The sequence below is a fragment of the Corapipo altera genome, unplaced genomic scaffold (genome assembly GCF_003945725.1).
Source record: "Corapipo altera isolate COAL_440 unplaced genomic scaffold, ASM394572v1 48b, whole genome shotgun sequence".
NCBI classification, from domain to species: domain Eukaryota; kingdom Metazoa; phylum Chordata; class Aves; order Passeriformes; family Pipridae; genus Corapipo; species Corapipo altera.
Genome location: NW_020884884.1, coordinates 14,676,670 through 14,702,009, shown reverse-complemented (window position 1 = coordinate 14,702,009; position 25,340 = coordinate 14,676,670). Strand labels below are relative to the sequence as shown.

General features: G+C 47.0%; 1 protein-coding gene across 8 annotated transcripts in view; it reads left to right on the top strand.

Annotated features, from left to right (window-relative positions):
- TJAP1 (tight junction associated protein 1) overlaps positions 1 to 25,340 on the top strand; it is a 40,680-nt gene that overhangs the window by 10,827 nt on the left and 4,513 nt on the right. For 6 of the 8 annotated variants that reach the window (XM_027641432.1, XM_027641430.1, XM_027641433.1 and 3 more), the window contains 7 exons: positions 12,414 to 12,508; positions 16,946 to 17,104; positions 19,571 to 19,599; positions 20,718 to 20,879; positions 21,524 to 21,590; positions 23,335 to 23,442; positions 24,132 to 24,215. In XM_027641432.1, coding sequence (XP_027497233.1) covers positions 12,428 to 12,508; positions 16,946 to 17,104; positions 19,571 to 19,599; positions 20,718 to 20,879; positions 21,524 to 21,590; positions 23,335 to 23,442; positions 24,132 to 24,215 — 690 coding nt within the window. In that variant the 5' untranslated portion in view covers positions 12,414 to 12,427. Of the gene's footprint in view, positions 1 to 12,413; positions 12,509 to 14,627; positions 14,682 to 16,945; positions 17,105 to 19,570; positions 19,600 to 20,717; positions 20,880 to 21,523; positions 21,591 to 23,334; positions 23,443 to 24,131; positions 24,216 to 25,340 lie in introns of those variants that run through there. The other 2 variants (XM_027641436.1, XM_027641437.1) reach the window with 2 other exon arrangements.

The window sequence follows — 25,340 nt, the reverse complement described above, 5'->3', positions numbered from 1 at the left end:
TCCAGTCCTGGTGGCAACTCTCCTCCCTGTGGCTTGCATACCCAGTTGAGAACTCTCCTGCCTGGCTCTGTTTCTCTTGCCCCGTGGCTCAAGAAGTCGTTTGGAGAACTTGGACTCTCTCACAAATGAGTTTGGGGCTGGGGCTGTTGTTGGGGTCCTGGCAGTGGCCGTGCAGGCACATGTGGTGAGGGAGCGCTGCGGGTGTCAGAGGGGCGGGTGTGTGGGCTTGCTGCTTGTTTTCCTTTGCTGCCTGGTGAGGAATGCAATGTGTTTGCCTTCCTTGGCCTGTGGTTGCAGCCACATTCCTGCAGTGGGAGTCAGCACGGCGGCGGGCGGCGTGCTGTTCATGCCCCGTGGCTACATGCTTTCAGCTCCACATCAAAGGTGTGTTTAGTGTGTAGCTTGTGCCATTCCTGGCCACACCTGGTGGCCTGCAGGCATGCAGGAGGTGGAGTCTAGCTGTGTTTGCAGATGGCATTCAGGGTTCAGACTTCTTGCTTGTGGAAAGGCTGGAGCTGAGTCCATGCTAAACAACCCCAGGAATGCAGCGGGAGAGCTGAGCAGTACAGTCACTCCAGGGGCATGTCCTAGCAGCAATGTTTCCTTTATAGCTGCAGCAAAATAACTCATGCCTGCTCCTCCAAAGGAACTGACTGTTTGCTTGGGTGTGTTGTACGGTTTAATTTACACTGATAAGGCCAATTAAGGTTGGCTCATCCCCCCTGCAGCCTGTGTGCTCTTGACAATCAGTGGATGATTGAGTGGCTTGTGCCATCAAGCTCTGCTCAGTACAAACTGTGCGTGAGATGACTGCCTGGAGATGGAATGGCTCTGGGATTTTATCTGGGCAGGACTGCTTCCCCCAGTCGGTGGGCAAATGTTCTTATACTTCTGTGCTGCAGCTGAACTGCTCCAGCTTCTTCTGGAAAATCTTTCTTTTTCTGGCTGGAACCCCAAGAGCTGAGGACAGGAACCTTGGTGAAGGATGGCAGATCAGGATGCAGATGCATTATTTTGAGATCCTTGACATGGTGTGTATGAGAAATGGCCTTATAGTTTTCTATGCCCTTATCATGCAAAACATCCTTGTCCTCTTTATACAAGTCTTTCCTCTGCCTGGTGCAGGGAAACATTATCCCTTTTGGCAGTGTCAGTGTGGGCAGCCCATAGGCAAGGCTTATGGAAACAACAGCAAACCATCTTCTGTGTTCTGGATAAGCCCCGGGCTGTTCATCACCCTGTTTGCTTGGATCTTTTGGACTTGCAGGTTCCCTTTTGGCAATGTCTAGTAGCCTGAAATTCTGTAATCTGCCAGTCATTTCCATATTAAAGTGAGTCTTCTGCAGAAGACTTCCCTATTGCCATCCTTAGACAGTAGTATGAATGAAAGAATTGGCTCTCAGAAGGTCTCTGGCTTTATAGCATAGTTTTTGCTTTTTAGCTGTTGATACAGTCTCTGTGTGAGTCACTGCAGAGCTCCCCTTACCAGACTGGTCCATGCCATCCTCTCTCCAGAAGGATGTATCACTTTTCGAAGCAGAATTTCAGTGACAGGTGATTAAGGGAATGTTACTTGTTGTGAGACTCTTAGCACTGTGAACCAGTTGGAAGTCATTCATATTGGGCTGTCTTCTCTTTTGATTTCATGTAAACTATGCATTTTATTTTGAACTACTTACCACTGACTATTAGGGCTTGGATGTTAATGAGAAAGTGGGCTGCCTGAATATTCATTTTCCTTCATCTGTTCTGCAGTTCCAAGCTGGACAATATGCCCTGTGGCTACAGGAGGTGTAGCAAAATATAAGTAAGGCTAAAAATGGATTGTGTGGAACATTACTGATAGAACATTTAAGTGTGTATAATCATTGTAATCACTGGGCATTTCAGCTTTGTCATACGATATGGGCATGGCTGCAAAGATGGACGGACATCTTGTTTAGGATTACGTACTGCTTCTGCTGTCACACTCCAGTTGCCAGGAAAGGAGTGAGGGAGTCGAAATGAAATGGATGTGACATTGGCCAAGGAGGAAGTAAAGGTGACTGTTGGCCTTTTTCCATCCTGTCAGTGAGTTTTAATGTGTTGTGGAAAGTCACTTGTGGAGAGAAAGTTCCTTGTTTTAGCTTCCCTGCTGGCCTTCAAGACAGTGTAGGAATCCAGGTCCCTCTGCTCCTGTGTCCGGTCTCAAACATGTCTCTCCGCGCAATGTGTTCCTTTGGCTAGAGCTGTAACCCTCCCAAGTAGCTAGATCTCCCCCTGGTGGAACAGACAGCAGAAGGCGCAGCTGCGGCTGTGCGGTAAAATTGGCAATTGGTCTCATCCTGGGGCACCTTGAGCTGGCAGCAGATGTGGTGGTTGTCCAGTTAAGACATTCCTTAGGCCACAGTCACAGATTCTGTAGAGCTGAGCTCGTGCAGCAGCATGAAGCTGAAGGCATGAGTGAACAGCTTGCTGTCGGTACCGAGCAAACACCTTATCTTTGCAACATCTGCCTGGCCATACTCTGGCATTCCTCCATGGTCTTTGCCCTTAGGTGAGCAGTGAGCTAGCACTGGGTTGTTGAGTTTGACACTTGACAAAAAAAAAAAAGAAAAGGTACCTGGAATGTGATGGCTTGCTTTCTTTAGGATATCTGGGGTCGATTATCGAGCCCCTTTGAGGACAGGTGATGTCACTTGCAGCTTGACTCTCATTTCCAGCTTGCCCTCTGAAGAGCTGCATAGAGTTTACTTAAGGGGAGGGTCTACAGGAAGGAGCCCTTTGGAAGGGAAGAGCTTGTCTTTTTAGCGTTGCTTAAAAGGAGTGTTTTTCCTTAACCTTAATTTAATTCATGGGCTTATGCTATCCCAAAGGATAACAGCAGTGAAGGAATTTCAGTTTTACAAGAGCAATGCCAGGCAGGGGATGTAGAGCTAGTCTGGACAGGCTGACCTTGTGGTAAAACTCAAGTGCTGGGCCTTTGCTGCAATTGCCCCTTGAGACAATTGATGCTAGTTACTAGCTCCAACTGAAGAACAGCACTGGTGCTAGCAATGATGACAGATGTGGAAGGATATAGTTGATGAGAGCTCTGACTCTGCCACAAGAGAGGCTGGATCTGAGGGAAGAGCTGAAGAAACCCAGTTTGGTGTCAAGTGGGACACCTGTGGTTATTCCCCCCTCTCCCTCTGCCAACAAAGGAGGGAGATGAACCTAGGAGGTACAATACAGCATGTGCAGAAGGACAAGCCTGTGACTGCTGGTGACAGGCAGCTTCCTTGTGTAGGGCAGGGGGTGGAGGTGTGGGTCCCCTCTGCTGTGGCTTGGGTCCTGCTATTTAAAGGACTGACTGGAGCCCAGGTGAGTAGGGAAAGAGGAGCCACAGTCAGTTGCGTGCTTTACACAGATCACCAGTGAAAGATGGATGGGTGGATCTGTTTGTTATTCCTAAGCTGGATTAAGTCATGTTACATTTCTGTGACTGAACTGTCAGAGTAAAATCTCTCAGTGGTGCTGAAGACTGAGAATGATTAAAAAAAAAAAAAAAAGCTAAAAAAAACCCAACAAAAAAAACCAAAGGAGGCAAACTGAGGCAAATTAACTATAGGGCCACACCACAAAAAAGAGAGAAGATGCTGCAGGGTTACATGCTGCTTCAGGAGCCATGCTGCTCTGTTGTTTACAGAGTTGAGACAAGTTTTGTGTCTGTTCCTACCCTTGGCTCGGGCTCTGAATCTGCTAGGCCCAAAACATGTTTTTGAAAGCCATCTCCTTGTTCTGCCACTGTATCCTGTCGAGATGACTACTGCCAGTGTGTAGGAGTGGGAGATCTAACACCCAGGCACAGGGAGGTGTTGTGCCTGGGTGCAGGGGCTGAGCAGAAGGCAATGGGGAATAATGTGGTCTCCAGAGTAGGCAATGACTGTGACTTGGGTTAAGGAGGAGGTGTCTGTGCCTGGTAGGAATCCTGCTTTGTAAAGGAGTCGGTAGCAAAACCACTTGTAACCTCTGGGAAGGGAAAGGGGCAGGATGTAATCAGCTTTGGGAAAACACTGTGATGACCCCCTTTCTCTTTTATCCCTCTGGATAGGTTTATTCCTCTAACACCACTTCTGCTTCTCTCAGTGCTACACTGCTTTTCCCTGCCAGCTGATAACAAGCTATTGCTTATTGTAGGTGATGCAAGGTTCAGGCAGCTTGATTGAAGAAAGAGCCCCTGCTATCCTCACACTATGCTGGAGTCTCTAATTTTACTTCATTACACCAACTACTGTCTGTATTCAGTGCTACAGAGATCATAAAATGTTTCTGTGCTAGATCTTCTCTGATGAATAGCACAGAGGATGGCTCAAGTTTCCATGGCAATGCTTCTGAATGTGCTTCTGTCACCAAAGAAAGAGGGACTTCTAGTTGATTAAGATTTGAGGGTTTTGTCTGAGAAAGGGGATGGTGGTGAAACTGCTTGTTAGTTGTTTGCCTGCCTTTGGATAGTGCCTCTGGCTGATATATAATCTGGAGAAAGAGGAAGCTGACATTTGGCTGATGGCAGAGACGGACTGTGTCGTGCAAACTACAGCTGGACCCCTGTACATGCTTTACTATTCAGCTACAGATGCAGCTGCACAATCACCCAACAGTTAAGCCTGTACCATTCTCTGCCTCTCACATCTGACCATCTGCTAGGGAAAAGCTAATTACACCAAAACGATTCTTGCTGGGATTAAACCCCAGCAGCAGAAAAAATTGAGTATAGTACAAATATTGTTCTTCTGCTACTGGATCAGGGTTGCTGCTTTATTTGTACTTATAAAGAACTGCAGGCTATTCAACTCAATTGCTGTCAGGTAGGTGTTCAGCTCATGTGCAGTTTCCTTCTCTTTTCTGTCCCAGATCACTCTTGCTTTAGGTGCAAGAAATGTCTTGCTGAATGTTTGTGCAGTTCCTTTCTTATGACAGCTGAGTCTGATTTTCTTTAACTTGCAACTTAATGCAAAAACAGGGCACAAAGCTGGTTTTTTTTTCTCCTAGTGCCTCAATTTCTTTACTTATGGAGTGGAAATTGTTCCTACCTCCTTCATTGCATATAGTTATGGTGAGCATGAATCCTAGAATTGGTGTGGGGCCACATAACCTTATAATTGCACAAACTACCAGTGTGAATCTGAGACTCAAGACCAAAGAGTTTATTGCAAAAATGTGCCTGCAGCCCTTTGAGAGTTGAAGTTTAAATCTTGTAAAATAGAAAACGTGGAAGTGTGATTCCCCTAGCAACTCCACTCTTCTGTGTACCTACAATCCATGTTGCCAGGTGATTGGGTTTCAAAACAGCTCTTTCAAAAAAAAAAAACCCCAACTTCCAACTGTGGTTGATTTCAGGGCTGCTGATGGTACTCCACAGAAATGACAGCTCACCACATTGTTCAGAGTTGTGACACAATTTTCTGAAGGCCAGTGAGGGATTTAGTTCCCTGCAGGGGGCTCTGAAAGGATTCTTGCTATTGTCCTTCTGTGCTGAACATGGAAAACTTGGACTGAAGTGGAAGTTAGTTCTGTACATGGTAGCTCAGAGGCAGCAGTAGAAGGTGGCCCTGAGGAGAGGATGATGATTGCATTGCTGGCAGGGGTGTGAGGAAGACTGTGGTAAGCTCAAAGAGACCAGACTGAAAAAGCAGGTAGAGATGAAAGAGTACCAAAAGAATGAAGACAAATCTAGTCTTGATATTCAGGAGGAAGTTTTCAAATAGTTTTGAATAAGGAATGGAAAAAACACTAGTAATTTTAGAATTGTTGAAATTTAATTTTGGCAAGTACGTTTCCTGGGGAAATGCTGTAGGAACTGAGGAGCTGAGCCGTGATTTTAGTGTGGATTATATGATAGGTCTGTGATCCCAGACTTGGTTTATGTGTGTGCTTACCCCACAGTTAGCAAGTGAACTTCATTTTTTGGTGGAAGAGGGTCAGTAGTAAGACCATGCCTGGGGGCAGTTAGATAACTGTGCTCTAACCCCACGTTCCAGTTTGCTCAGATAAACTGACGGTGAGCCATACCCTTAGGAATGAGCAAGTGGGGAACATTGTCTTCCCGGAACTGCTCCAGGTGTGTTGGACATCAGTAAGCAAAAGCTGTGTGGGCGTATGGAAAGCAGGGTACAGCACAAGTATTTGTGATCGCTCTTCCTACCTTGCTTGGGGAAAGTAGAGAAAATATTATGTTATGCTGGTCTGAACACTGTTACGATGTTTATTTGGCATAGGATTAATAAAACTTTCAAGACACATAAATGTCAATACCTTTAGTACCTTAATATACCTTGTCAGGTGTAGTTAGCTTATTTTGATTCTGAGAGAGAGGTGTCACACTGTCGTGGTTTTGGTTTTTTCTGGGTTTTTTTGAAGAAAAAAAACTAAACACAAAATCTAGAAAAACACACTTTGGAAGTAGAAAGGGGCAAAAAAGGGTTAATTTCAATATCGGTAAGGATTTTGCCATTGCAGGGAAATTATACTGATTTAACTTAATCAGATTAGAAACAGCTGTGATTATATTAGTGCAGCATTCTTGTATAGGCATCCTTAATTTAGTTTGTGTCTTGTATCTATCTATTTAACTTGTTTCAATGTAAAGTGCTCTTAAACTGAATTAAGAACATTTGCCCAGGAGCGTTATACTGTTTTATGTTATTTTCTAAGTCAATTTAATTTAGTACAATGTATATGTAGACAAGACCTTGGGGAAAAAGCTGATCCTTTTTATTACTTGCTGAACAGTCTGTCATGTTTGGCTGCAGCCATGTGATCATGGAATGAAAGAACCTGTTGTGGTCCATGGTGGTGGAGGATGGGCAAAAACTGATCATTGCGAACATTTGTACAACTTGGTCATTCTTATCCATAAGCGTTTGATTGAAGTAGATCACTCCTCCTTGTAAATTAGGCTTTTTCCTGTCTAGAACAGATGTGAGACCCCTGAGATGTTAAGTTTCCTCCTCGGCTGACCAATAAAAGTGGCTGCAAACTTGGTTAGTGTGCTGTTTAGACAGCAAAAGCAACATCTTAAAACTTTCACAAATTTTTAATGTTCCAAAAGATTCAGATGACTGAGCAAGTTTGAGCTGGACTTTTCTACAGCTAAACAGAGCTTGAAATAAATTTTACCCAATTTTGATTCTGTTCACTGATTCTGTCTCCCCCCAATATGTGCTGCCTGCTAGATATGGTGACTTACATCCATACAAAACTTATGGCAGAGGAAGGAGTACTGCAGATGTCAGTTCTCTTTCTTGTTGAAAAGGATAAATGTAGTCAATACATCTTGTGTTTTCTGCTTATGGGTAATGGCTCTGTGGGAAAAAAACTGGCACGTGAATTACTCTGCAAGAGTGATAACATTTCAGCACAAAGCTGGCTGCTGTAAACAGCTGGTTTATTTTTTTACGTTTGCTTTTGTCAGCACCTGCAAGCATCAGGGCTGGACTTAATGCCTCCTGAACACTGCAGATGCTCTGTAGGCTAGGTCACTGCAGAAACTTGTCCATCTGTCCTCTGTAAATAATGCAAATAATATGCTCTGCTCCATTGTCCTGCTGTGTAGATACTGCATAGTGTGTTAGCCATCTGTGCATCTCTGAGACTCGTAGACAGAGGGGATGTTTTAGAGAGCAGATTGAGGGAAGCACATAGTTGAATGCTCCAGTAATGGAGTATTCTCTGGCATTACTATGTCTCTGCTAGAGGGACAACTTGGTGACATTCAGTCCCTGGCACTGAAGAGCTGGAGACTGTAGTTTTCCCAGAACTTCTGAACCAAAGGCTGAAACAAGAGGAGTGGTGATATTAATTGCTGGGAGTTGTGTGAGACTTAGGGAATACTTAGAGGGGCTGAGAGTCTGCCTCTCAGTGGTTGAAAAATTCAAGTTGTTTCTATCTTGTCCTTATTAAATGCATTTTGATTTTATGCTCTAGGAAGGTAATGTATGATTTTTCCCCTTTTCTTCCTCTCCTGCACAGCACAGGAGATGACAGAGGTCTGGGAAGGGAATTCCTGCATGTTGATTTTCTACAGAAATCTACCTCTTTCACTTTTCTTCAAATGTTTACTTGTAGCCATTCCCTTGTTTGTGCTTGAGAAAGTTTTAGGCCATGACTCCCAAATTTACCTCATGTGATCTATCAGCTTTTTGCCAGATACATGTTGTTAGGGCATCAAGATTTGCTTTTTCTTTAAATATCTGAGCAATATACTCCAGAATTCTTCCCATGGAAGATCTTAAAAGAAAGAACACAGTTATGAAGACAGAGTGGGGAAGGAGATAAAACCCAGAGCGCAAAGATGAAGAGACTCCGAAAGTTTGTAGCCTAAACTACCTTGTGAAGTTGAAAGGATCACTGAACAAACTAAAGAGATCAAGCTAACAGGATCACTGAACAAACTGAACAGCCTTCTGGTATGTCAGCGTTTCTGAATGAGAAGTTGTCATTAGCCCTCAACGTAGCTGTCCCTGCTAAAGGTAACTTGGTAAATGACCTTTTGCTGAGCTGGTTCTTGTACAATTTCAGGTGTAGCCCCTAAAGATGTTTCTATGCTTTTATATGCATTAGAAAGCTAGTGTTCATTTCCTGGTCAAAATCTCCCCAGGGTATTTTTATTCTCCATTAACATTCCTTCTGGGGATTGAATTCGGGTCCTTTGCTTCCTGCCCTGTTCCTGTTCAGATGTTAATCAGCTGTTGCATTCTATTCCAGTTACGTGTTAGCAATGTTAGTGTTTCTTGGGCAATGTTGACCTGTCCTAGCTTTTATAAAAGGGTTAGAAAAGCTAAGCTGCTCTTACCTTAGCAAAGAGTAGATAATAAAATGCATAGTTAAGGGTATGGAGTGCAGTTGAATTAGGGGGACTGAGATCTTTGGATTGTGGAAGGAGGGAACAGGACTGTAAGAAAAGTGTGATTCCGATAACTTTTAAGAGAATTCTGGATGGTGCGATGGATATGACAGATACATATGTCCTGTGGTATTTCCATTCAACAGGAACTATGTACAAGCGGAGTCCAGGGATTTCATTTTCTTTGGAAATGTCAGGTGTTAAGTAGAGCTTGTTACATGGACTGTTGTTCAATAGCTAGCCTGATCCCTTTTTCTTGTTAGCTCTTGGAATTGTTCCCATGCAGGCAACAGAGGTTTCTGCCTAACAGTCAAGGTTAATTGGTATGGAAAAGAAGGAATGAGCAATAATCCTTCTGAAACTCAATTTTAATCCAAGAGTCACTATAATGCTATTACTCAGATCTGAATCGTGAGCATTATCATACAAGCAGAACTGTGATGTGAGTCTCTGCAGTAGGAGCTGTCATGCTTTTCTTTTAAAATGAGCTTCAAAGAAGCCAGCAGCAAAATGGATCTGAACATTCTTTTGAGATTTTTTCTCTGAATGAAAAGATCTCTCTTTTTAGATGTTAAAGTGCCTTTTGATAACCTTACAGTCCTTTCCCATTGTACCCGGCACCAGCAATCTACAGGTGCTTTTTTTAACTTCACATAGCTTGCTTTTCTGTCCTGGAGAGACATCCCTTGATGCAGTTATTGCATCATCCATCTCATGGATTAGTTGTCTTGGTCAGGCTTACTGCAGTAGCTTCTCACAAAGTCTGGCTTGAGACTTGTGAAAGCTAAGGTTGCCTTTATCCATAAGCATAGGAAGATAGCTGGACAAGTCTCTCTTGCTTCTGCTTCTCCTGATGCTGGTGAGGAGATATTGTCTCCTAAAGCAGGCTGTGCCAGTATCCTGTATTGGATATGCATGCAGAGTATAGGTTGGCCCACAGAGTGTGAAAATTCTGGGATAATTCTGGTGATCAGATATGTGGCACAGGACATTTGGTTTTTTTTACTTGTGGGTATTGCGCTTGCAGGTTTTTGGAGTACACTGACTGTGACAGCCGCTACAGAATCTTTCTGTAGTGTTGCATTAGAAACAAATGCAATTGTGTTATGAAATGTATTTTCTCAGTCGTACAAGTTTACCCATCTCAATAAAAAGCAAAGTTAAAGAAATGCTGCTTGTAAGAGGAAAAGGCTGGAAAGATGATACAGTACCTGACATAAGGAACATTCTCATAATCACCATATTTCTGTTGAGGAAGTGAGACTGCTGCTTATAAGGTCAGAACAGGCAACAGAAGAGAAGGTGATGATGAGGAAAATCCTGCAAGTCCTCTGCCTCTTCGCAGAGAATGTTCAGAGCTGCTGCAACAGCAACCAGGCAGAAGCTGTGTGCATCCTAAAACCAAAGTTAAGTATTAGCTACCTCAGGCTTCAAGGGATTTGCCAAATATCAGGAAGACAGTAGGTGCCTGAAAATGTTGCCTTTTTTTTTCTTGTTCTTTCCCTTTTTGTCCAAAGCATTCCTTTTTGGACCTTTTTTTTCTCTGCTGTGAAACTTTTTCTTGTTACTGGAGACAAAATGATGCTCATGGGCAGTGTTGTGGTTTTGTATGCATGCCAAGTGGCTGCTTATTCTGTACAGGGCCCACAGAACTGTCTCAAGCAATTCTGTGCTAGATGACATCTGTTTCTGGTGTGTGGTAAAGGTTTTTCCATTCTCAGATCACACAGAGAACGTAGCTACTCTGCAAGTGGATTTTACACTGAGGGATGCTTTCTGGTAAAAACAGCTGGAGTCAAGCTTTTACGCTGCCTCTGCAGCTGCGCTCTGCTGCTGTGTTGTGGTTTAATCCCAGCTGGCAACTAAGTACCATACAGCTGCTTGGTCACTCTCCCCCCGCTCCCAGTGGGATGGGGAGGAGAACTGGAAAAAAAGTAAAACTTGTAGGTTGAGATTAGAACAGTTTAATAATTGAAAAAAAGGAAAATATAGTATTAGTTGTAATGGAGAGAGGACTACAACCCAAGAAGAACAATGCAATTGCTCACCACCCGCTGACCAATGCCCAGCCTGTCCCTGAGCAGTGATCAGCCCCTCCCAGCCAACTCCTCCCAGTTTATGTTCTGAGCATGACGCCATATGGTATGGAATATTCCTTTGGCTAGTTCAGGTCAGCTGTCCTGACTATGCTTCCTCACAGCTTTTTGTGTACCTCCTCACTGGCAGAGTGTGAGAAACTGAAAAGTCCTTGAGTTAGTGTAAGCACTGCTTAGTAGCAACTAAAACATCAGTATGTTATCAACATTATTGTCATCCCAAATCTGAAATGCAGCACTCCTACCAGCTACCAGGAAGAAAATTAACTTTATCCCAGCTGAAACGAGGACACACTGTCACTGCACTCCATCACTGTGAAGAGGAAAGAGGCTGTGCGTGTTTTGTCTTTGTGAGGGGGTGGAGGAATCCTTAGCTCTTTGCATTAACAAAGCAAAATGTTAAGTTTACACTGCAATTTTGTGACCCTTAGTGTGTTCGTGTGTGTCTGCCTGGAAGACGTGACTAATGTTCATGCTGGTCATTGTGAGCCTTGTAGCCCTCAATGAGCCATTCCAGTGAAGCTGAAACTGCCAGTGAACTTAGAAATCAGACTGGAACTACAGTAGGGAAGTAGTAGGTAAGCTAGAAGAGTAGAATTGGAGCTGCTGCAGGCAATAGACTGCTAGGAAAAGGACTGTAAATGCTAAGGAGTGTTACTGATGAGAGGTGGAAAAGACAGATAAAAGGAACCAGGAGGTTGAATTTCATCTTGTATTACAGTGCTAATTAGAATAGCTGAAGAGCTGCCTCCTACTGTAGCTCCAGGCTAAAATTGAGCTTCTGCCGGGTAGTCATAATGTGGACTTGACAGCAAACTCCTTCAGAGAGAGGCTTGTGGATAGCATGATGAGCAGAATTGGTGCCTTCTTCTATTTATGGATATTACCTATATCCATTTCTGCTTTGGAGCACAGGGTCCATCTGTTCTGCAGAGAATATCTGCTCCACTCTGAACAGAGGTGTGGTGAATTGAACCACTCCAGGATTCTCTCCCTGTGGTAGCAAGGGATACTCAGGTATTGTAGGCAAGGAGGTCTTTACTGTGCTATTCAGTGCAGGGATATCTGCAGAACAAAATTAGATTGGTGTGGCAGAGTGACTGGAGCAGAATGACAGGCCAGATTCTTGGTGTTGGATGGGAATGCAGGTGGGAAAGCAGGGACCCCTGGAGCCATCTAGAAAAAACATCTGCGTTTCCAAGGTCAGTCACTGGTCTGCACAAGTATCCTGCTCAGTGGAGAGATGGCTAGAAGACTTTTCTTTCTGGGATACAGTGAAGGTATGGGGCTTTTACTGTGGAGGGACCTGGCATTAGATAGTAGCCTGATGGTGCAGCAGTTTGCTGTTGACTCGTGCCCTGGCACCTGGCTGTGGGTTGCTCTGCGCATGCCTGGTTGTTTTCATGTTTTGTGCTATAGGTGACTGACACCAAGTTTCCTTTCTCGTGTTTCAGGAGCTGTTGGCCAGATGCTGCTGGATGCTAACAGGGGAAAGCTGACTTGGAGGCAAGCGACCAGAAATGTTTGGACACGTCGTCACTTTGCATCTGTAAGTCCTTGTTTGAGGGAAAGTTGCCTGGAGGCACTGTGAGTTTTTAAGTCTTTGGAAATTCTCAGATCATGAGGGTAGGTTTCAAATCCAGTTATCTTTTCCAAGTAAGTGGGAATGAGATAGCAGGTAGCATAGTTGCTGCCTCTGGGGTAGGAACCAGGACAGTCCTGTTTTAGCCTGAGGAACCGTGTGCTGAGAGACAGGGAGGCCTTTGGCATGTTTGTTCAGAGCACAGCTGCAATGGAAACATAGGTGCAGCTGTTCCTGGAAGCCTCTGTTTGTCTGCCAGCCCATGTGGCTGGTGGTTATGCCTCAGTGCTGCTGGGAGTTGGTGGAAAAGCAGATTGAAACTATGCTGGCCCGGTCCTTCCTGGAGGTTCACGTTCTCCCTCTCCTTTTTTCCCCCCCCATACTTTACAGTTTGCCCCACAGAGCAGTTATGCTGTTGTGAAGCTGTTTTTCCCTGTGCTAGTTGAGACCCGACTCTAGCATTACAGTAAGGAAAGGGGCCAGACAGCTTGTTGGGACAGGGCCAGCACTTGGGCACCTCTTCAGTTTGTTTTGGCAAAGCTTGAGTTTGCGTGGTCCTGGTTGCCTGCCTGTTCCACTCACCTTCGATCTGACTTTCCCTGTGTGTTTACAACTGCTCCACACCCTGCGCTCCTGTCCCGCCTCCCAGGGCTTGGTGCCATTGACAAGGGAAAAGTAGCACAGCAGAAGTGCACCACAGAAAGGAGGGCTTCACTGCAATCTCTTTCATGTCAGTGGCAGAGTGGTGGCCACAGAGCTACATTCTTGCAGCTGGCTCCCAGATTAACCCAGTTCTCTTCTTGTATTGGTGGGTACCTGTCATGGTTTGATTCCAGCTGGCAACTAAGCACCACACAACTGTTCACTCACTGCTCACCCCTCAGTGGAGTGTGGAGAGAATGGGGGAAAAAGTAAAACTTGTGGGTTGAGATACAGACAGTTTAACAGGACAGAAAAGGAAGGGATAATAATGAAAGAATTAGAGTGTTCAAAACAAGGGATGCACGATGCAATTGCTCACCACCTGCTGACCAATGCCCAGCCAGTTCCCAAGCAGTGGCCCTTGCCAGCTTTTCCTCTTGTTTATATAGTGAGCATATGCTCAGTATGCTGACACCATATGCTGTGGAATATCCCTTTGGACAGTGGGGGTCAGCTGTCCTGGCTGTGTCCCCTCCCACCTTCTTGTGCCTTGCAGCCTACTCACTGGTGGGGTGGTGTGAGAAGCTGAGAAATCCTTTCCTTACTGTAAACACTGCTTAGCAACATCTAAAACATCAGTGTGTTATCAACATTGTTCTTATCCCAAATCCAAAGCACAGCACTGTTCTAGCTACTAGGAAGAAAAATAACTCTATCCTTCACAAAACCAGTACAGTACCCAAAACCAGTACATGTACCCAAAGCAGGGGCTTTGAACAGAGAAGAAGGTTGTTTCTGAACTTGTATTGTGTCCCTGGTGGCCTGGGTAAGATTTTACAGAAGCCTATTAGCAGCAAGGTAGGGTTTGATATGCTTGATGGAAGTCAGAGGGTAGCTTGCCTTCCTCTAGTAGAGGTGTGGGTTACCACAGCTGTAGGCATGAGGACGTAATATTTTGGCTTAAACAAGAGTGTAATAATTGCCAGCTCATTTGTGAGTGGGAAGCACTGACTTAAAAGGATGAGTGAGGTAACTGTTAGCATTACCAAACTTCTGTACTGAAGGCTTCACAGTTAGCATCCCTCTGCAGTGGTGGGGAAGATCAGCTGGGAGGGGGTCCCATTCTATAGGAGATTTGGTTAGTCCTTCCTGGAACCAAGTTTCCTTGAAGCTATTGCTTCTTGCATTTTGAGTCTGTGTGGTCCCAGTTGCCTGAGTGCCTTGAACATGTCCTTGCCAGGTGCCTTTCCAGCTCATGCTGGGCTATGTGGCCAACTATTCTAAGTTCATTTTCTTTACTTTCAGAAGATCCGATGTGGATTTGGGCAGGTTCCTGGAGTGAGGTGGCCATCTAGTTATCCTTGGTTATAAATATTCCCTATTCCTTACATATTTCAAAGTTTTTTTTGTGGTGGATGCTAAGCTATTTGTTTCTCTTCTTCAGGGCATCTGAGTGAGTGTCCCTGCTTCATGCGGCTTCAAATTTGAGCCCAGGCTGGTAAGTGCTCACGTCCTTAAGAACTAGAGAAATGATTGTGATTTCAGCTTGGGATATTTCCATGCACATCTGCTGTCCCTAGCTTGTAGGGAATTGACAGAAGGGTTCCCTAGTTAACCTCTTTGATAGTGGGGTGTTTACAAACCTGCTTCTAGTCAGGTTTTCAGCATTTCTCTTTGAAAGAAATGTCTTCCCAGCAAATCAGACTATCTGTTTTGCTTGGGGATGCAGTGAAATGTGATTCAGTATGCTGGATGTGATTTTTCTAAAGTATTAGAGACTTAATACTAAACTAATACTAAACCACTACAGGTACCCATCAATAATAGAAGAGAATTGTGTTACTCTGGGAACCAGCTGCAAGAGTGTAGCTCTGTGGCCACCACTCTGCCACTGGCATGAAAGAGACTGCAGTAAAGCCCTTCTTTCTGTGGTGCACTTCTGCTGTTCTACTTTTCCCTTGTCAATGGCACCAAAACTGAGCCTGTTCAGGAGAATGGACCTTGAGGGAATACCTGCAGCAAGGGGAAGTTTTCCAGCATTTTTATGGGGGAGATTTACAGGTTAGTCCTAGGAAGTTGTTTGTGTTTGTGGAAAGGTGTGAGAAACTTTTGTGAGCTTGTATTTATGGCAGGGTGAAGGACAGTTTGCACATGTCCCTGTGAAGTGTAAAGCCTGTTATGGCTTGGAGCCAATTTGTGCTTGGTGCAGCCACCTCACACTTGCCAGTCCTCTCAGGGGACTCAGTCTGAGTGTCAACAAGATGCAGCTAGGTGAGAGTGGTTAAGAATTGGAGAGAATTCTTGGGACTCCATTTAGACTCTTAACATGTAAAACCCCACTATCCAAAACATAAGTGAAGTCTGATAGGTCACTGGCCCAGTGGTATCCATTAACTCCAGGTATGTGACTGGGAGTTGCATGGCCCTGCTTATAGAAGAGGGGAGAGAGTGTGATCTGAGTTGATGCGGGTCCTGCACTTCGAAGTGCTGCAGGTCAGGTGCTGAGGATTGCAGAGATGCTAGGCTTGATCAGTGTTAGGATCCTGCAGGGGAAAGGGGAATTAGAATTGGACATTTACTACAAATATCGGGCAACTATGAATGATGGCGTATGTCGTCATCAAGGAAAGGCTCTACAGCATCTACTTGGCATCTCTGAGACTTCTTGTGTACAATAGGGTAGTTGAAATTCTGACTGCTTGTAGGGAAGTCTTCCTGCCCACTACTGCAGAAACTGGAAAGAAAGGTGTTTCTTCCATGTGTACAAGATAGCTGCTTTTCATCTACCCTATTTTTTGCTCTTGTACTGCTCCTGTGGCTGAAGAGTCCTGCCCAGCATGGCTGGGGTAAAGGGATTAATCTTCCCACTAGTGGTACTGCTGCACGTCTATATACTATGCACTTATGCACTCTAAGGGTGGTGAGGCACTGGATAGGTTGCCTAGAGAGGTTGTGGACTCCCCATCCCTGGAGGTATTCGAGGCCAGGCTGGATGCGGCTCTGAGTAACTTGGTCTAGTGGGAGGTTCCCTGCCCATGGCAAGGGGTTGGAAGAAGATGATCTTTGAGGTCCCTTCCAACCCAGGCCATTCTGTGGTTCTGTGTTGCAAAATCTGGCCCTAGGAACTAACATCAGTGACATTGTTCCCTAATTTGATGCCACCTCTGACTGGGGGGTTGTCTTTGTCTTTTCTGACAGAGTGAGCAGTTCTATGGTACCTCTTTCTGACAAGTCTCCTATGGTCTGCTGCACTGGGACTCCAGTGTAAACCAAAAAGTTCTGGGTTTGGGCTCTTTAATGGCTGAAGTCTCCTCCCACATAGTCCCTGCTGACAGTGACAGGACATGATCAATAACTCCTGCTCCAGCTGTCACTGCTGCCTGTGAGGCTTGCAGTTTCCATATTGAAAAAGGCCTTTCCTAAAGAGCCTAATCAATATGCTGCTGTGAGCTCTGTTCTCATTTGCTATATATAATCCGGACACACACAAACTACGTGAGTGAGCGTGTGTAGAGGGGGGGAGAGGATGTGCCAGTCCTCTGCTCTCACTGGCTGGGAGAAGGACACAGCTACCTCTTACTTTGCTCCCTCTCCTGCAGCTGCTTCTCAAGGCTTGTGGCTACATCCTTTCCCTGCTCTATTAGCACTCTGCATGGGGACGTGCTCTGGGACTCCAGGGGAGCTGAATTCCTGCTGGGTCACTCATAGGGCTCGATGGAGCACCCGTGACTCTCTCTTCTGTGCACTTTCTGCTGTTGGTAGGTAACCCGCTTTCAGAGCCACGCAGGTGGGAGGATGTCGAGCACAGCTCCGTCAAAGAAGCCTTACCGCAAGGCGCCCCCGCAGCATCGCGAAATCCGCCATGAGGTACCCATCATTCGTGACGACCAGGACGGAGTGATCTTGGCTGAGCAGAGTCAGGTAACAACTTGCCGGGTGACAAAGGGCTTAACACCATTGCGCCAGCAAACAGGGTTTAGTTACACCGAGGCAGGCCAGCTTGAGCAGGCAGAGGGGTATGAGGTTTGCAACCTGAACTTCTCCTCATCGTGGTCCCTGGAGTCCAGCAGTGAGAAGGAAGTGGCAGGGTGCAGAGCAGAGTTGAACATCAAGAGCCAGACTGTCTCGCCAGCACTTCCACGCAGTGGGAAGATGGGGCAGCGAAGCGGGAAGCGGTGCCCAAACCGCAGCCGTGGGCACCGCAGCAAATTTGTGAGCCGTAGCATGGAGACAGTGCTGGTGTCTGGAGATGAAAGACACCGTCCCACTTGCTCTTTCAAGAGCAGAAGCCTGGAACGCTCACTTATATTTAAAGAGCCTCCTGAAGTCCTGACTCCGAGGAAGTTTCGTGTCTCATCTACACACCTGCCTCTCAAAGGGATCCTGAAGCAGACCAACATGACAGGCTCATGTCCTGAGAGCTTATGCAAGTCCTGCTCAGTAGAGACACTTTGCCGTGGCCATGGCTCACGCAAGTACAGTGATCCTCAGCTCTGCCTCAGCCCTGGGGAGAAGCGCTCCCTGGAGCACAGCAGCAGCAGTGCCGCTGACTCTGTCAAGCGCAGGGAGAAGATCACAGAAGAAAAACTGCAGTTCTCCAAATTCCTGGATGAGATTACCAAGCGGGTGCTGAGTCCCAACCGCTTGCGCTCACTGGGAGAGACTAGGGGAGCAGCACAAGACCAGAACTCTCCCCTTTTTCCCAGAAGCTCCGTGCCAGAAGGCCAAGGGGAAGGTCACCTGCAAGGGGTCAAAACCAAGCATGCAACTGAAAGATCCCCCTGCCCAAGCAGAAGAAAAACAGAAAAGAAATGTGAGGGACTGGGAATGGCTTCGGGCCTGAGAAAGTGTGCTGAGGAAGCTGGGAGAGTTACCAGACTAAGAAAGAAACCTGTCCTTGGGAGGAAGGACAGTAAGGGAAAACTTTCCTTGGAGAGAAGGGTAGTAGATCTGTGTCAGTATGAGCTGCAGCAGCTGGCAGACCTGGGGCTGGCAGGGACATCCTCTGGGCAGCAGCATTCACTGTCTTCATGGAAAATCAGTGCAGAGGGCAGAAGGGATGAAAGCAGTCCCTGTTCACGGCTGTTACAGCCACACCATCAGTGTGCTAAGCTTGGGCAGAAGCGTGCAGTGGAGCCGAACTACCCAGAGAAAGGATCCTGCTCCACTCCAACACACTGGAGTCGGGAGGAGGGGCCTACCCCATCTAGATCCTCCCCTTCATTCAACCTGGCACTAAACAAGGTAGGTGCCAGGGTCACCGGCTTGCAGACAGGGGTCTCACGGAGGCCAAAGCCCCCACCTGGATTTCATCTAGTCTGTAATGCCACTGGGGCAAGTGAGAGCAGGCCCCCAGACCTCATGTTGTGGGTGCTTAATGACCAGAAGCTGCTCTCTAGTGGGGGTGCCACTCACGGCTCTGCTACCGGTTGGGTATATCTTCCTGGGTGTAACCAGCTTCCCTTTAGCCCCAGGAGTTAACAAAAGTAGAAACTGGTGCTATTCTCACCACTGCAGACTTCCCAGGTGTTTGCTGGTTGAAGGCCCTTTAGGCTCCAGGGCAGTAGGCGTGTGCAGGAGGCAGGCAGCTCTGTTGTCAGGAGGGGCTGGGATGCTCCTGGTGCTTCGTGTGTGCCCTATGCCTGGTATCTTGGGGTACTGGATGTTGACTATTCCAGGTCATGGATTAGAGAGTGCAAAGGAAGAGAAAATAGCTGAGCCACGTGGTCTTGTCACTGCTCTGTGTCTCCTTTTTCTGCAGGATTCTGCTCCAGCCATCTCTGGGGATCTTGCCCATAACGTTAATTTCTTTTACAGGCTTTTCTGACCTTTGGTGTTTCTTCTGCTGTCCTAGAATAGTTACGGTGGCTGGTTTCAGGTCTGCAGAAAGAAACCTTTTTCACAGCACAATCTGGGTGGTGTAAATGGTAGCCACATTTTTCAGCTCCCAAATGATTTTCTCTCGTGCTTTTTGTGGGTCTTCAAGGGCCCCACAAGTGATTGCTGTGGTGAAAATTTAATCCTGTGTATGCTGGCCTGTGAGATTCCTGCTACCCACTAACTGTGGATGTGGAGGAAGCTGAAACACCAGCTAAGGTGATGATTTTACAAGAGATGCTGAGATTACACTCTGGGAGGGTAAACTTACCTAGCTTGTATGGTGGTTTCTAGTCCGGCTCTTCTGCCCTGAACCAGAACACACAGTCTGTTTTGGTATCATACATCTGAGCGATGTGTGTACAGATCCTTGTAGCCTAGTATGACCTGTAAGAGCAGGTGAGGAGGAGTCACAGATAGGGTCTAGCAACCAAGACTGCCCTTTAGGATAGCATGAGAGACCAACTCCTCATCTGAAATAATCTCACAGCTGTTTTCTTCCCTGTGCAGGAACCCTTGACGGATGCAGAAAGGATGAAGTAAGTGTCCCGGTCCCTCTTTATGCCTGTCATACAGTTGTGTGGGTGCTGATTCCTCATATCCTGTCTGTGCCACCTGCACAGCGAAGCTGACTGGATCTGTGGGCTCCTTTCAGATCTTCAGTCATCTTGGGGCCCTGTGGGCAGAGCTTTGGTCTGTGCCTTGCCAAGCTCTGCCTTGCATGTCCGTCTCCCTGGAGGAGGAGGAGGGAACATAGACCTCAGTGCAGGTGCAGGCAGAGGAGTTGGTGGGTGTGAAAGAAAGGTAGATGAAGTCTTTAATACAGGTGGAGATAGGAGTGCATTTTTTAATCCTTGTTGTTGTCCCGGTGTAAGCCACCAGAAGCAGTATGCAGAAGCCTGCTGCTGACAGAGGTGAGAACTGAGCCCTTTGCTGGTGGTGCTGTAGGACATAGCTGCTAGCACTGAGCTCCAGGCCATAGTGAGGAGAAAGCTTGCACTGCCAGAGAGAAGTTGTGCTTCTGGGTTTCTCCAAGCAGCTGAGCACAAAGGAATGAAAAACAACAGGAAATACTTCTGACCAGCAGACATGTCCTGGCTGGGGGAGGAATGGAGCAGTTTGTATTGCAGTAGGGTTGACCAGCTGTAAATGGGGTCATATCTGTAAATGCACCCCACCACCTCTGCTTCCAGGTTTAAGGCTGTATGGAGTCCTCTTTCCACCATGTATTAAAGGTGTGAGGGATTTTGGTTCAGGAGTGGAGAAGATGATTTTGCTCTTCTTGCTTTTAACTCTTCTAACCTGGACTGGGATAAATTATTGAGTGGTTTTCATTCATCAGTGAGGGACACTGGAGCTGCACAGCTCATCTGTCTAGTGGGCTTTATCCAAGCACTGTAATCTGAGAGGGAGCTGGGAGCCATGGCTGACCAGCTGGCCTGTGCTTCTTTGCCCCTGCTCCAAGAGAGTTTGAGTGTCTCTTGACAGAGATGCACCTCTTGCTTCATGTGCTGGAGTCTCCTGACAGTTCAGCTCCTGACTTCTCAGAGCCCCTGTGCAGGGCATTGGGCCCTAGTGCAGAGCAGTGGGGTGGGGTTGCTGGTGTGGAGTACCCCTTGTGCAACTCAGTGATACCTTGTTCCTATTCCTGCCCCAGGCTACTGCAGCACGAGAATGAGGAGCTTCGTCGACGGCTGACATATGTGACGAACAAAATGGAGGCCATGGAGAGGGAACTGGAGTCAGGTCAGGACTACCTGGAGATGGAACTGGGCCAGAACCGTGAGGAACTGGAGAAATTCAAGGACAAATTCCGTAGGTATGAAAAGGAGAACCAAAAAGGGGTAGAGTTAGAGATCCTTCCACTGAGGACTCCCTCAGCTAGTGTGAGCAGGCTGTGCCCTGTGGTGTAAATCAAAAGCATGCTGCATCCTCCAAGATGTGCACCTCCAGACTGCAAGGGGGGAGCCTAAAGGCTCGACAGCCATTATTTTCTCCAGGATACGGTGTAGGAATGCTGCCAGCATGAGAGGCTGACAACAGGGAATTCTTCATCTATTCCATGTAAGGCAGGATCCAGCTCATATGGTTAACCCACATGTGCAAAAGAAGCCACTGATGGCTGCAAGAAAGTACATCACTGCTTTACCTGAAAAGTACCTCAGTTAAAAATCAGTACCAATCACTGCTCATGTGCTTAGATATGACAGTTCAGAGGAGTCCTCCAAAGTAATTTACATCCTCTCCTGCAAGATCCTTTCACCCAGCCAGCTTCATCTTGCCTCCAGTAACTTGGGGTCTGAAAGCCCTTGTGTGCTAGAGGTAAGGCATAGCTAGTATGCCTGGTTGTCTTAGCAGCAACCTTCATGGAGTTTTGGAGCTGATGGTTTGTTTGGCAGCTATGAAGGTGACTTGACCAGGTGCCTGTGATCCATTCCCATGCTTACAATCTTGTTTCTGTAGGTTGCAGAACAGCTACACTGCTTCCCAGAGAACCAATCAAGATCTGGAGGAGAAGCTGCATGCCCTGGTAAGTGCCCTATTAAGTCACTATGGCAATCAGGTGGAAGAGACCTGTTTGTTGGAAGCAAACAGGGGATGGGGGAAAGGGGCCCTGTCTTTACCCAGCAGATGTGGCAATGGGTGAGGGATGAGATTCGGGCTGTGACCATCTACTCCCCATTCTAGCTGGTGTCATGAACTGTTTTCTTGATTTACTGAGCCCCTACTTGGTTGTGCACGTGAGCTTTGGTTCCTCACAACATAACTGCATGGTATTCCGTCATGTTGCTTCAGTCCGTCTCAAAATGCCAGGGATGTGTCAGCCAGTCTTGGGGTGGTCATCCTGGGAGGACGGGGGCAGTCAGAGCAGAGCCAATGTGCGTGTATGTCTGTTGTGTGCATTCATAACACTCATGGCTGTTTCTTTTCTCTCCCTCCCCCTCTCTCTCTCTCTTTCTCCTCCCCACGCTGCCGCTGGCACACGCTGGGCGCACTCGCCTCTCAGGCCTCTCTCAGCCAAAGCTGGATTTTTGCAGTTGCGTCTTTTCGTTTGTGTGTTTTTTCTTTTTCCTCTTTACGTGTCTCAGCCTGGTGGTTTCATTGTCAGTCCCACATATACCATCCCAGATGAAGGGGCCCCAGCCCTCGTCCAGCCAAGGGCTCACCTGGTATCCAGCAGCTGCCCACAGATGCAGCAGGTCCTAGCTTGCAGTGCTCCATCTTAAGAGTGTTTGACTCTGAGCCAGCTGGAGCATGGCGTTGTTGGGAAGTGGTGCCCATAAGCTGCGGCACTGCACAAGATGTGGATGGCTGTGAGCCTCGTTTGCTCCCTTTCCTTCCCCTTCTGGGCTGTGAGCAGGCAAGTCAAATAGCTGAGATGGTGATTGCCTCTGTGTAGCCCAGGGTGAGATTTCTTTTGTTCTAGCACGTGAATTTCTAGGGTTAATATTCATTACTCAGTTATTTATTGTGCTGGTGCCTGAAGAGACTGCACATTCAGGAAGTATTTCCTCTCGTACCCCCTTGTGTGTAATTGTGCTGTACCCCTGACACATAGCTGGGCCCTGGTGGCCACAGCCTCACAGCACCTCTGGCCAGTTTGGAAGAAGTTCTTGAGACAGTGATGGCTTGGAGCTGTTGCCCCTCTTTGCTGTTACATCTGGGTCTCTATCTGCTCTGTACCTGAACTGTTAGGAAGTCTAAAGAGGCAAGATTGCCTGCTTTAGGGATGGCTTTAGTTGAACTCCAAATGATGCTACACAGGTCCTTTTAGTTGCTCTTTACTAGAGGAAGGCTTAAACTCTTTCAAGATGGTGCCTTCCTCCTGCAAAAAAAGCCTTTTTGTCCATTCAGCATTGATGGTTGGATCTTTTTGGGCAGTATTCCTCAAGGAAGATGGCTGAGTATCGCAAGCTCAGAGGTCTTTGCTACAAGTGGCAGGTTGGGATTGATTGCTCAAAACCACTAGCTTTCTACCAGACACCGTGGGAACCAGAACAGAGGGGAAACATGCTAGTGCTGCAAGAAGAGATACTGCATTAAGGACGTTGAAAGTCAACCTTGTTGTCTCTGTAGCTATAGCAGAATGGCTGGTTCCATTTGGCCTTTGGAATCCCTTCCCTTTGAAGAGGGTTGTCTCCCTTATCTGTCTGTCTGGAAGTTTTTTTTGTCCCAGCTGCACATGTCATTGTGCTATGCTTGGACTGAGGTGGGTGGTGAAGCCAGGTTCTTCTGTGCTAGGGAGTTTTACACCTGGTGTTCTTGCATCCCAGATTAAAAAGGCAGAAATGGACCGCAAGACGCTGGACTGGGAGATTGTAGAGCTCACTAATAAATTGCTTGATGCCAAAACCACCATCAATAAGCTGGAGGAACTCAATGTAAGTGTCAGTCTGCAAATGGCTGTGGAAGTGTGTGAGGCGGGGGCTTTTCCTTTTTTCAAAGTTATCAGTGGAAAGGAGCACATAAATTACTCCAGTGTGTATGAAAGTGTGGGAGCTGTACACAACAGTAGGGAGACAAACAGAAAAGGGTCTGAGGGGTTGAGCAGGAAAGAACTCATCTTCAGGTTTGATGTATTTGCTCTTTTGAGCTTAGAGTTTGACCTGAGTCCAGCTTGAACGAATGGAGCTGAGAGAGAGATGGTGCCTTTTCTACACCATTAATAATAAAGAAGTTTCTGGATCCAGTGCTTGATTCTTTTAACTGCTCTCAACTCCCTCCAGTCTGTCTGCATCATCAGGCATGGCTGAGAGCTGTGGGATGGGATAGCAAATCTGGTGGGACTTTTGGAGATTATTAAAATCCTCAGAGGGAGAGGGGGTTGATAGCTGATACTCCGACAGAGTATATGGTGGGAGCAAGGACTGGAGCTGAAAAGGACACCTTGGCTGAGTTGTAAGAAAATACACAGGGGTGTGGGGAGGGGGAAATGACAGGTGCCCTCAGGAGCAATTCATCAGATGTCTCCTCTGGCTTCTGTTCAAGCAGCATCTGGTCAGGTGGGACCTTTTCGGATAAGAGATCAGGCCAGTCTAACACTGTTGCACACCTGTGCCCTCTCTTGCAGGAACGCTATCGACAGGACTGTAACCTTGCAGTACAGCTGCTCAAGTGTAACAAGTCTCATTTCAGGAACCACAAGTTTGCTGATGTGAGTAGCAATCCTGCTGAGGTGGGGAAGAAGGGCTGCATCTTACTTTCTCCAGCTTTCTCCACAGGGCTGCTGACTTCTCATCGTTCAGCCGCAGAGGTGGGGGGAGGCTTCTGTTCCCACTCCCACTGAGAAGGCAGCACAGACCTTCTGCCAGCTCCTCTTACATGACAGCTCCATTTCACAGTTCAGCCAGGAGCTGTTATAAAAAGCACAATAACCTTGAATTTGATATCCTGCTGGGTGTGTGCTGGGAGCTGGCAGGAGGACAGATCTCTCTCTTACCGTGCTCCATCCTTTTCCCTTCCTCACCTGGCCACATGGAATGGCCTCATAAGGAGTTAAGCAGCAGTAGTCTGGCATGGCTTCACTTATTTCCCTGAGGAGAAATGTGTGAGGCAGCATTCGGGGTGTCTTCTAGGCCTTCTGAATAGAAGTTCATGCCAACTTATACTCCCCCTTGTGGGGGGGAATGGTATCGGGGAGGGGAGTTCAGCTCATCCTGCCCTCAGGATGAGCAAAGATGCGGTTTAGGTCTTCCACGTTAGCATCACTTCTTAGTTGAAAGTACCATTCAAGCCCTTACCCTCGCTCTCTCCTTGCCACACCTCTAGTCTCTGTCCCTTCTTGTGTTCCTCTCAGCAAAACCACATGCATGTCTTTTTTAACTTAGCAGGTGACCAATATGTCACCCTCCCCCATTGTGTCTCAGATTAGCACTCTTGAGGTCAGTGTATCAGTTACTGCTGGGGTAACCTTGACCTCTTTCCCAGCTGTCTCTCCTCTCTGGAACTTTGAATTCTGCGCCCCAGAGTGCTGTGTCCCATGTGACTGCCACTGGAGGGGGTTTGGTGCTGAGCAGCTGTGCAGACAGCTTGCCTCACAGCCAGCTGTTGTCATGCAGTGTGCCCTGTATCCCGAGATTTGGATGCAGTTTCCTTCTGGCTGTGATGGGACAGACCTTGCTATGCCACTGAGTGGCTTGGGGACCTCTGCTCTCCAGCTGATGCTGTGCATGCATGTGGTGACCAAGGTGAGGGCAGCTTGGCAGGGTGATGGGGAAAGCAGTGGTGCCCATTTTCAGGACAAGGGGTGGTGCTTACACCCTGGCAAGACCCCAGTCTT